Source organism: Cetorhinus maximus, chromosome 3, assembly GCF_964194155.1.
Source record: "Cetorhinus maximus chromosome 3, sCetMax3.hap1.1, whole genome shotgun sequence".
In the NCBI taxonomy this organism is placed as follows: Eukaryota; Metazoa; Chordata; class Chondrichthyes; order Lamniformes; family Cetorhinidae; genus Cetorhinus; species Cetorhinus maximus.
Window position 1 is genome coordinate 11,930,151 of NC_135881.1, and position 12,337 is coordinate 11,942,487.

The window sequence follows — 12,337 nt, forward strand, 5'->3', positions numbered from 1 at the left end:
CAGCATAGAAGGAGACCATTCAGCTCATCATGTCTGTGTTAACTTTTCGAAAGAACTTTCCAATTTAGTCCCACCTATCAGCTTTTTTCCCATATCCCTGCAAATTATTCCTCTTTAAGCACATTTGCAATCCTGTGGAATATGATTCCACTATCCTTTCAGCAAGGTGTGTTCCAGATCTTACCAGCCCTCGCTGTCAATAAATTTCCCCTTATTTACTCTCTTGTTCTCGTGCCAATTATTTTAAATCAATGACCTCTGGTTACTTGCCAGAGGAAATATCTCTCCCTACTTGCTCTATGAAATTCCCTCGTAATTTTCTATAGCTTTATTAAGCCTACCTTAACCCTTTTAGCTCTAAGGAAAACAATCCCAGCTTATCCAGCCTCTCCACTTAATTGAAGTCCCTCATCCCTGGAGTTATTCTGGTGAAGCCTCTGTGTACTCTTTCAGAGGCCTTGACAAATTGCACACAATACTCTAGCCAAAGCCTAACTAATGCCTCCATTCACATAGCTAAGTTTTGCATACACTTTCTTAATCACTACCTTAATGTGCCCTGTAACTGTCAAAGCTTTGGAGCTGTTTTTGGGATGGCGGGTAGGTTTTTTCTCATAAGTCTCTGGTATTCCAAGTTGTTAAAATCTAACGATGATCACATTTTCATTCAAATATCTGGTATCAACAGGTAATTTGTACTTGAAAAGACCTATCCAAGTTACCCGAGCAGATTGCTGAAAGAGACCATGTAAAACACATTGACCAGCAACAGTGAAATTTGACTTTTAATTCATTTGCCGCCCAGGATAAGGAGCCATAACCTTACAGATAGTTATTCCAATCAGTCCCACTTCTGCTGCAATCCTGAATTGGCCCTAAAATAACAACACTTTATGGGGAGGCGGTGGCAGAGTGTTATTGTCACTGGATTGGTAATCCAGAGACCCAGGGTAATGCTCTGAGCTGGGTTCAATTTGCTGGTGGTCATGGGTGGAATTTGAATTCAATAAAAATCTGGAATTAAAAGTCTAATGTGAACCATAAAAACCATTGTTGATTGTTGGAAAAACCCATCTGGTTCACTAATGCCCTTTACGAGAGGAAATCTGCCGTCCTTACCTGGTCTGGCCTACATGTGACCCCAGACCTACAGCACTGTGCTCGACTCTTAAGCGCCCTCTGAAATGGTCTAGCAAGCCACTCAGTTGTATTAAACCGCTAAAAACCACCCATGGACCACCCAACATCGACCTAGGCGCTGGAAACGACAATGGCAAACTCAGCCTTGTTAACCTTGCAAATTCCTCCTTACTAACATCTGGGGGCTTGTGCCAAAATTGGGAGCGCTGTATCACAGACTAGTCAATCAACAGCATGAATTAGTCATATTCGTGGAATCATATCTTACAGAGTATACCTTACAAAGCAAGGGAGCACTCAATAAATGGGAAGTGAGAGACCTTGGGATGCAAGTCCACTGGTTTTTGAAGGTGGCAAGAAGGCGGTGAAGAAAGCATATGGGGTGTTTTCCCTTATTGGATACAAAAGCAGGGTTGTAATGCTGGAACTGCATAAAATGCTGGTTAGGCCACCGCTGGAATTTTGAGTCCAGTTCTGGTCACCACATTACAGGAAGGACATGATTGCTCTGGAGAGAGTGCAAGAGGAGATTTACAAGAATAATGCCAGGGCTTGAAAATTGCAGCTATGAGGAGAGACTGGATAGGCTGGGGTTGTTTTCCTTAGAACAGAGGAGGCTAAGGGAGACGTAATTGAGATTTACAAAATGATGAGGAGCCTAGTTAGTGTAGACAGGAAAGACTTGTTTCTCCTGGCTGAGGGGTCAATTACCAGGGGGAATAGATTTAAGGTTATTGGTAGAAGGATTAGAGAGGATATGAGGAAAAACTTTTTCATCCAGAGGGTGGTGGGTGTCTGGAATTCACTGCCTAAATTGGTGGTTGAGGTTGAAATGCTCAACTAATTTAAAAGGTAAATTATCTGTATCTGAAGTGCTGTAACCTGCAAGTCTACGGACCAGGTGCTGGAAAGTGGGATTAAAAGGAGCGGCTAGTTTCTTTTTTCTCTTTTTGGCTGGTGCAGACACGATTGGCTGATGGCCACTTTCTGCACCATAACTTTTCTATGGTTCTAGACAATGTTCCAGGCACCACCATCACTATCCCTGGGTATGCCCTGTCCCACCAGCAGGACGGACCCAGCAGAGATGGCGACGCAGTGGTGTACAGGTGGAAGGGAGTTGCCCTGGGAATCCTCAACATCGACTCCAGACCACATGAAGTCTTATGGCATCAGGTCAAACATGGGCAAGGAAACCTCCTGCTGATTACCACGGACTGTGTCCCCTCAGCTGATGAATCACTGCTCTCCCATGTTGAACACCGCTTGAAGGACTGAGGGTGGCAAGGGTGCAGAATGTCCTCTGGGTGGGGGACGTCAATGTCCATCACCAAGTGTGGCTCGGTAGCACCAGTACAGGCTGAGTTGGCCGAGTCCTAAAGGACATAGCTGCTAGACTGGGTCTGCAGCAGGTGGTGAGAGAACTAACAAGAGGGAAAAACATACTTGACCTTGTCCTCACCAATCTACCTGTCACAGATACATCTGTCCACGAAAGTATCGCTAGCGGTGACCAGTGAGTGCACAGTCCTTGAGAGACAAAGCCCTGTCTTCACATTCAGGATACCCTCCATTGTGTTGTGTGGCACTATACTAGATTTCAAACAGATCTAGCAACTCAAGACTGGGCATCCAAGCGGTGCTGTGGGCCATCAGCAGCAGCAGAATTGTACTCAACCACAATCCGTAACCTCATAGTTCTGCATGTTCCCCACTCTACCATTACCACCAAGCCAGGGGATCAGTCCCGGTTCAATTGAAGTGTGTGGGAGGACATGCCAAGAGCAGCACCAGGCATACCTAAAAATTAGGTATCAACCTGGTGAAGCTACAACACAGGAATATTTGCATGCCAAATAGCATAAGCAGCAAGTGATAGACAGTGCTAAACGATTCCACAACCATGAGACCATAAGACGTCTTATGAACCAACGGATCAGATCAAAGATCAAAGTCCTGCCACATCCAGTCGTGAATGATGGTGGACAATTAACTAACTCACTGGACGAGGAGGCTCTACAAATATCCCCATCCTCAATGATGGAGGAGTTCAGGGCATCAGTGCAAAAGATAAGGCTGAAGCATTTGCACCAGTCTTCACCAGAAGTGTCGAGTGGATGATCCATCTTGGCCTCCTCTGGAGGTACCCAGGATCACAGATGCCAGTCTTCAGCCAATTGGATTCAAAAAATGGCTGAAGGCACTGAATCTGTAAAGGTTATAGACCCTGACAGTATTCTGGCAATAGTAGTGAAATCTTGTGCCTCAGAACTTGCTGTGCCCTTAGCCTAGCTGTTCCAGTACAGCTACAACACTGGCACCTAGCCTGCAATGTGGTAAATTGCCCAGGTATATCCTGTACAAAAAAGCAGGACAAATCCAACCCGGCCAATTACTGCCCCATCAGTCTACTCTCCATCATCAGTAAAGTGATGGAAGGGGTCATCAACAACACTGTCAAGCGGCACTTGCTTAGTAATAACCTGCTCACTGACGCCCAGTTTGGGATCTACCAAGGTCATTCATCCCCTGATCTCATTACAGCCTTGGTTCAAACATGGACAAAAGAGCTGAAGCCCAGAGATGAGGTGAGAGTGACTGCCCTTGGCATCAAGGCAACATTTGACCAAGTGTGGCATCAAGGAGCCCGAGCAAAACTGGAGTCAATGGGAATCGAGGAAAGCTCTCCGCTGGTTGGGATCATACCTAGCACAAAGGAAGATGGTTGTGGTTGTTAGAGGTCAGTCATCTCAGCTCCAGGACATCAAGGCATAGATCACAAAAGTAGGGAAGTCATGTTGGAGTTGTATAGAACCATGGTGAGGCCACAGTTGGAGTACTGTGTGCAGTTCTGGTCGCCACATTATAGGAAAGATGTGATTGCACTGGAGGGGGTGCAGAGGAGATTCACCAAGATGTTGCCTGGGATGAAACATTTAAGTTATGAAGAGAGGTTGGATAGACTTGGGTTGTTTTCGTTGGAGTTGAGAAGACTGAGGGGCGACCTGATCGAAGTGGTTGTTGGAGGTCAGTCATCTCAGCTCCAGGACATCACTGCAGGAGTTCCTCAGGATAGTGAACTAGGCCCAAAACTCTTCAGCTGCTTCATCAATGACCTTCCTTCCATCATAAAGTCAGAAGTGGGGATGTTGACTTGAGATTGGTGCTGAACATTGTGCATTTGCAATGACTTGGATACTGAAGCGTTATATTTCCAAATGCAGCAAGACCTGGATAATATCCAGGCTTGGGCTGATAAGTGGCAAGTAACATTTGCACCACACAAGTGCCAGGCAATGACTCTGTCCAACAAGAGAGAATCTAACCGTCGCCCCATGACATTCAATGGCATTACCATCACGGAATCCTCCACTATCAATATCTTGGGGGTTACTATTGACTAGAAGCTGAACTGGACCGCACATATAAATACAGTGGCTACAAGGGCAGGTTAGAGGCTAGGAACCCTGCAGCAAGTAACTTATCTCCTAACTCCCCAAAGCCTATCCACCCATCTACAAGGCACGTCAGGAGTGTGATGGAATATTCTCCACTTGCCTGGATGAGTGCAGCTCAAACAACAAGCCTCCTTAGCACCTTCCAAACTCACGACCACTACCATCTGGAAGGTCAAAGGCAGCACATACATGGGAACACCACCATCTGAAAGTTCCCCCCTCAAGCCACACACCATGCTGACTTGAAAATATATCACTGTTCCTTCACTGTCTCTGGGCCAAAATCTTGCAACTCCCTCCCTAACAGCACTGTGGGTGTACCTGCACCGCAGTGGTTCAAGAAGGCAGCTCAGCACCACCACCTCAAGGGCAATTAGGGATGGGCAGTAAATGCTGGCCTAGCCAGCGACCCACACATCCCATGAATGAATAAAAAGAAACTGAGTGTAAACATGGTACACTCTCTCTTCTTGCCCTCTCTGCAGCTTTTGACATGGCTGATTGCATTCACAGAATCACAGAACCACACAGTGCAGAAGAGGCCCTTCGGCCCATTGAGTCTGCACCGACACGTGAGAAACACCTGACCTACTTACCTAATCCCATTTACCAGCACTTGGCCCTTAGCCTTGAATGTTGTGACGTGCCAATTGCTCATCGAGGTACTTTTTAAAGGATGTGAGGCAACCCGCCTCCACCACCCTTCCAGGCAGTGCATTTCCAGGCCGTCACCACCCTCTGGATAAAAAGGTTTTTCCTCACATCCCCCCTAAACCTCCTGCCCCTCACCTTGAACTTATGTCCCCTTGTGACTGACCCTTCAACTAAGGGGAACAGCTGCTCCCTATCCACCCTGTCCATGCCCCTCATAATCTTATACACCTCGATCAGGTCGCCCCTCAGTCTCCTCTGCTCCAATGAAAACAACCCAAGTCTATCCAACCTCTCTTTATAACTTAAATGTTTCATCCCAGGCAACATCCTGGTGAATCCCCTCTGCACTCCTCCAGTGCAATCACATCCTTCCTATAATGTGGCGACCAGAACTGCACACAGTACTCCAGCTGTGGCCTCACCAAGGTTCCAAACAGCTCCAACATGACCTCCCTACTTTTGTAATCTATGCCTCGATTGATAAAGGCAAGTGTCCCATATGCCTTTTCACCACCCCTCTAACATGCCCCTCTGCCTTCAGAGATCTATGGACACACACACCAACGTCCCTTTTTTCCTCAGAACTTCCTAGTGTTATGCCGTTTATTGAATACTTCCTTGTCAAATTACTCCTTCCAAAGTGTATCACTTCACACTTTTCAGGGTTAAATTCCATCTGCCACTTATCTGCCCATTTGACCATCCCGTCTATATCTTCCTGTAGCCCATGACACTCAGTCTCACTATTAACCACCCGGTCAATCTTTGTGTCATCCGCAAACTTACTAATCCTACCCCCCACATGGTCATCTATGTCGTTTATATAAATGACAAATAATAGGGGACCCAGCACAGATCCCTGTGGTACGCCACTGGACACTGGCTTCCAGTCACTAAAGCAGCCTTCTGTCATCACCCTCTGTCTCCTACAACTAAGCCAATTTTGAATCCACCTTATCAAATTACCCTGCATCCCATGTGCATTTGCCTTCTTTATAAGTCTCCCATGTGGGACCTTGTCAAAGGCTTTGCTGAAATCCATATAAACTACATCAACTACACTACCCTCATCTGCACACCTGGTCGCCTCCTCAAAAAATTCAATCAAATTTGTTAGGCATGACCTCCCTCTGACAAAGCCATGCTGACTATCCCTGATCAAACCTTGCCTCTTCAAGTGGAGATAGATTGCCTCCTTCAGAATTTTCCCCAATAGTTTCCCTATCACTGACGTGAGACCCACAGGTCTGCAATTCCCTGGCTTATCTCTACAACCCTTCTTAAATAGCGGAACCACATTAGCTGTTCTCCAGTCCTCTGCAACCTCCCCCATGGCCAAAGAGGAATTAAAAATTTGGGTCAGAGCCCCTGTGATCTCCTCCCTTGCCTCCCTCAGCAGTCTGGAACACAAATCACCTGGACCTGGAGACTTGTCCACTTTTAAGCCTGCATTGTTGTCCTCTAACATCTTTCCCCTGTTGTACACCTCTGTGCGACTGCAATGACTTCTTCCCCTGCCCCGAACTGTTATCCCTGGACTCCCCCAGTGTATTGTTGGTCCCACTCAATCCTTGTCTGCTTGTTTCCCCTTGTGACATCGCTCACATAGTGTCAACTTCCACATTTACATCAGTGACACCCAGGTCTATCTATCCAACACATCTCTCAAACTCTCCACTACCTAAATGCTGTTCACTGCTTGTCCAATATGCAGTCTTGATCGAGTGTTAACTTACTCAAGCAAAACAATATTGGAAAACTGAAACCATCATCTTCAGTCCCCGTCACAAACTCTACTCACTGCAATTGACTCCCTTCCCCACACTGGCCATTGTTTAAACTGAACCAGACCATTCAGCTGAGTTTTTGATCTATAACCTCTGCCTCGGAAACACCACCTATTTCCACCTTCCTCACATTATTTGCCTCCACCCCAACCTCAACTAGTCCACCATTTCTGAAACGCTCATGAGTGTCTTCATCTGGATATACTGGCTTTGGGAGGGATGCAGTACAGATTCACAAGGGAATGATACCAGGAATTAAAGATTCAAATTGAGAACATGTTGGATAACCTTGTCTTGCAGTCCATGTAATTAAGAAAGCTGAGGGATAATCTAACCAGTGTTCACAAAATGATGAAAGGATTTGATTGGGTAAGTTAAGAAAAACTGTTTTCTCTGATGGGGGAATCCAGGACAAGGGGGAATCATCTTAAAATTAGAGCTGGCCCATTAGGACTGACATGAGGAAGCACTTTTTCCAAACAAAGTGTAGTGGGAATCTGGAGCTTGCTCCCCAGAAAGCTGTGGATGCTGTTGCCAATTGGAATTATCAAGATTGGGATCCAGTATTCTTTGTTGGGCAAGTGGATTGAGAGATGTGGAGTGATGGTGTGCAAATGGAGTTGAGGTACATATCACCTATGATCTGACTAAATGGCAGAGCAGGTTCAAGGGGCTGAATGGCCAACTTCTGTTTCTAATCTTTCTTTTGCCATAAGTTTATTTTTCTTTTTTGCACTTTTGTGAAGCACAGTGGGCACTTTCTCCATTAAAGGTGCTGATATAAATGCAAGTTGTTGCTGTTTAAGATTAGTCAGCCATTTTGTGAAGATCTTTGAGATGGTTTGAGGTATTATAAATACAGATGGGCGTGTTTCATGAATTGGTAGTGAAACGCAAGGGAAGTAAATTTGAGATACAGCCACCCTAGGCTGCCTGTGCATAGCTTCTGGGGATCACTTAAAGATTAGCAGAGATCTGGAAGCAGGTCACTGTCATCTTGCCCAAAGAGAGCAGGCTAATTTGGAGTTGGAACCCCAAGCTTAAGGGGGAAAATTATATTCATCTGTAAGGAGGAAGGACTTCCTTTGAATGAACTGCTCATAAAACCATTCCCTATCTTATTCAGGTGGAAAGGAGCATTTGTAGACTGGAATGGAACGGACCCAATCCTGTGAGAAGCTGGACCATAGACTCTGAAGTCAAACCTGGAACGTGTGCCCGGGGGGACTGAGAGGTGCAGGAATCAAACACCAACAACACCTTCGCTTCTGAAGTCTGCAGTTGATAGCAGGATAGGCCTTAAAATGTGTCTGTCATCGGATGGCACCCAACAACACCTCATTCAGTTAATTTACCTCATCTCCTCTGAATGCGTAACGGTGGGGGTTGGGGGGGAAATGGAGATTGTGACCTTGAAGGCTGTAAACCTAGGAAAGTAATGAGCTGGCTTACCTGCACGCCTCCCAGGCGAGCTGACAGAACTAGATATTTGGTATGCTACCATGGTTACGCGATTCAGGTTATTTTAAATGATTCCCTGGCACCGGATCTATTACCCTATATAATTTGAAACCCACAAGTGAAATTCAGATGCTTTCGGAGTGGTTGGGTTTATTGGACGGAGTCACTGCGAGATGTTAATTCCCTCTGGCAGAGACTTAGTGACTGAATTGTAAGAGATACTGAGACCTCAATCTGAGTTTCTCTCCAAAGTTGACTTGGATTCAACAAAAGCAACTTTTAGAGGGCTGTGCTCAATTTTAATTTTGGCTTTAAACTATTTTAGAAATTATTAAGGTAGGAATTTGGACCTAAACCAAATGTTCATGTTTGATCAGGATGCTTAAAGGCCCTGGTTCGATGGGAGATTGCAAGCCCACAAATGCTTAAGAGTGATTACAGTATAATCACACACCCTTTACCTGTTTCGCCATTGTACTGTCCTAATGTTGCTAAATACAATAATGCTTAATGTTTTTTAAAAAAATTGGCTTTTAATTAGCTCATCTAATTGTTTAGATCATGCGCTACAACTTTTGATTTCCACCCAGACAGTAGAGGTCAAAGGTTGTACCATGCACCCTAAAAAAGAATGGTCAGCATGAACCAGGAGCTGAGCACTCGAGGCTTTTCTAAGACTAAGCCTCAGGCCTCACTTCAATAACTGAGGCAACTTTGTTGTGCCTCCAGAAGCAGAGCTGGCTGGCCACTTCACTTCAGTCCAGTATGGGCTGGCTTGCTCGCTGGCAGTAGCCCATAGTGGGCGGAGGTGGGTGGGGAAGAGGAGGAGAACGAGAGATGAGGTTCTGGACCAATGGACAATGTATCCTCCAGGCCATGCAGCAACCCGAGGTTCCAGAATTGGCCAAGCATTACAATATTTAAAAAAAAAATTGAGGCTACATTGGCAGTAGAACAGCAGTGGATTACAATAATGCCGTGGAGCTGGGAGGAGCAGGAGCACTCCTCCTAACTTCTCATGAAGTTAACTCAAAAAAAATTATAATGTTTTGGTGGCAGCCTCCAGAAACCCCTTTCAGAACCCATTGATTAAGCCGCGTGTTAACTGAGTAATCCTGAGCAGAATAGGCTCAGCAGCCTGTTGTGTTCAGCCCTGCCCAGATTTCAGGTCAAAAACTCAGCAGGTCTGACAGGATCTGCGGAGAGGAACACAGTTAACGTTTCGAGTCCGTATGACTCTTCAACAGAACTTTCAGGTGTTTGGCTTAGGCGTCCATCAGTGACACCCAGAAATCCGTTTTTACCAGTGTTATTATGGCACCTGTAACATTGGCACAATTCGGGCATTGGAACTCGTGCTGCAATAATGGTCCATTTTACCCAGTTTCTCCCACCTCGATCTTGCAGACAGTTGGGGAACTGTTACAAAACAAATCTTATTGTCTCCACGCACTGTCAGAAAATAGCCAGAATAGCTTAACATGTTTTGTCTCCAAAAGAACCTAAGAGTTTTTAGGAACAAGAAAAAACCCACCAGACCTCTCAGCCTCTCCCCGCCAGCCTATTACAGTTAAATCTTGGTTATCCGTCGTGCTCGGGGAGTAGGTGGTGCCAGTTAATCAAAAATGCCAGGTAACAGGGAGTTACATTACCCCAGACACAAGACAAGGTGCTGCTCTGTCTTTGAGAGCAGAGGGGAAGCAGCAGGGCAGTCAAAGGCCCCAGCACAGCAGGGCATCACAGTAAAACCACCACAACTGGAGACCAAGCTGACGCCACAACCTTCAGCTCAGCTTTTTAAAACAATCCGTGCTGTCAGTTTTACTGACAGTTGCTCTGAGCAGTATATCTTTGTCCAGACACAATAACCAAAACTGATCCAATAATTTAATCATTTCAATGTAAAACATAAGGACAACTTCTGCAGATTTATAATCTACTGTTATTATTGTTAGTTTTTTTTGTTAAGAATGCATTATCTGAACACAGAGTGACCGGCTTTTAAAAAAAAAATCAAGCTGCCATAAATTCCGGTTGGTAGAGCGTGCCGGTAAAGTGTTGGTAAAGTTTACCGTATATGTTTTTTCCATATGCCTTAATGATATTTCTTTCAAGTATCTATCCCTAAATTTGACAGCTTCATGGATTCTGCATCTATGCCCTCTTGGATTGCTCATTCTTATTTGTCTTCGTTTTGCTTTTAATCACAGATTAATCTTTAAGAACTTGCCTTCTACATGATGCAAAATATTCCATGCCATTTTTTTTTTCTGATGTCACTCTTTTTTTAAAAGTGTCTCTTGGCTAACATTCATTATTGAAGCAACTGGACCAGCACCATTAAAACAGACGATCGGTCATTTTGAGTTCATAGCTGTCTTTGGGATTTTGGCCTGTACAAGTTAGTTGCCATCTTTGGAAAGCTAAAGATTCATCATGTGAAGCACTTTGGAATGTCCTGAGGCTATGAAAGGAGCTGCATACTCCACATTGTTCTTTTCCTTCTCTCCCTCATTCCTTTAAAGGATTAACTCCACCTGGCCATCTTCTCACCATATTCCTCCCAGTGCTGTCATCTACTGCCAAATGCCATCATGCCCCCACCCACCCCCAACCCCACCTCTCCACCCCCTCCCTGGGTAGTCTTAGGCTCACATTACAATTTCTGCTCTTTTCTGTCAGCTCAGACATCACTCCTGCTGGCTTTGGCCTGGCTGCCAGTGCAGCTTTTCATAATACGTCCTTGGGAGTTAAAAACCCATTTCACAAGCATGCTTCATTTTGAGCTAACAGCCTCTTGTGCAGAGCCCTTTTTGACATGACAAAAACATGTCAACTCTCCCTTATATCAGCTTATACTTTTCTGAGTTTGGTGCATATGCCTTAATTATTCGCATGATAAAGTTGCTCGCTGTAATTTCCAGCCTCATGTTCTATAACTGGTTGTCAAGGGTTTAAAAAGCGGCTAATCCTCCCATTATATTTGGCTGTGTTGGCTTTCCCATTGTCTTTAATTTGTTTGGTGCAACAAATGTGCATGTGTGCACGCGAATATGTGTTTATGTATGTCTGAATCTTCCTGGTTAATACATGGAGCCAAACAATGAGAAAGACCAAGCTATTGTATTATTTTACGTGCAGTAAATTGATGCTGTGAAATTTCTGAAGAATTGCTGTTTTGTTTGCAAGACTGAAATGAAATAACTTTTAATTTAATGGAAACCTTTCACTTGTGCCCTGTGCCACATTACATGACAATTATGCCTGCAAAAGCTGCGTAATAAAAATAATCCTGGCATAAATGGGATCGCTTTTTCAAAGACTATTCGATGCCGGATGATTCGGTTTCCTACCAAGCACCAGATGAATTGCTTATGGGCGTGCAAGGAATGTTAATCCACCGAATATATGCACTTAACCAAATGCTGCATTTTGTGATACATTCTGCACACCTAGAATGGCAGAGATTTGAAAGCAGAAGTCAGTTGCTAATGTGTGCAGAAAGTTACTGCCAGCTCTCCCAATCAGGCTGCTTCTATGGATAAACATTTGTTTTTTTTTTCTTTTGACTTATCCAATTTAACCGCAAGGATTTTGGTCAAGGTGTAGCATTGGAACTTTTGATAGTTTATCCACTTGAACGATGGAAAAACATTGCAGTGCAATTACAGAATCTGAGAGTCTAAACTTTGCTTGTGTTCAAAAAGCATGTGAGCTGAGTAACAGTGGGATAAAATACCATTGGTTATGGGTCTGTCATTAATGGATTTTTTTATTTGTTCACGGGTTGAGGGCTTCGCTGGCTAAGCCAGCTTTTATTTCCCATCCCTAGTTGCC

General features: G+C 44.7%; 1 protein-coding gene across 3 annotated transcripts in view; it reads left to right on the plus strand.

Annotated features, from left to right (window-relative positions):
• The window catches only part of mindy4 (MINDY lysine 48 deubiquitinase 4), a 170,767-nt gene extending 159,108 nt beyond the window's left edge, over positions 1–11,659 (plus strand). For 2 of the 3 annotated variants that reach the window (XM_078536430.1, XM_078536436.1), the window contains exon 17: positions 8,166–11,659. In XM_078536430.1, coding sequence (XP_078392556.1) covers positions 8,166–8,214 — 49 coding nt within the window. In that variant the 3' untranslated portion in view covers positions 8,215–11,659. Of the gene's footprint in view, positions 1–7,339; positions 7,409–8,165 lie in introns of all 3 variants that reach the window. The other variant, XR_013575200.1, reaches the window with a different exon arrangement.
• Positions 11,660–12,337: the final 678 nt, after the last annotated feature.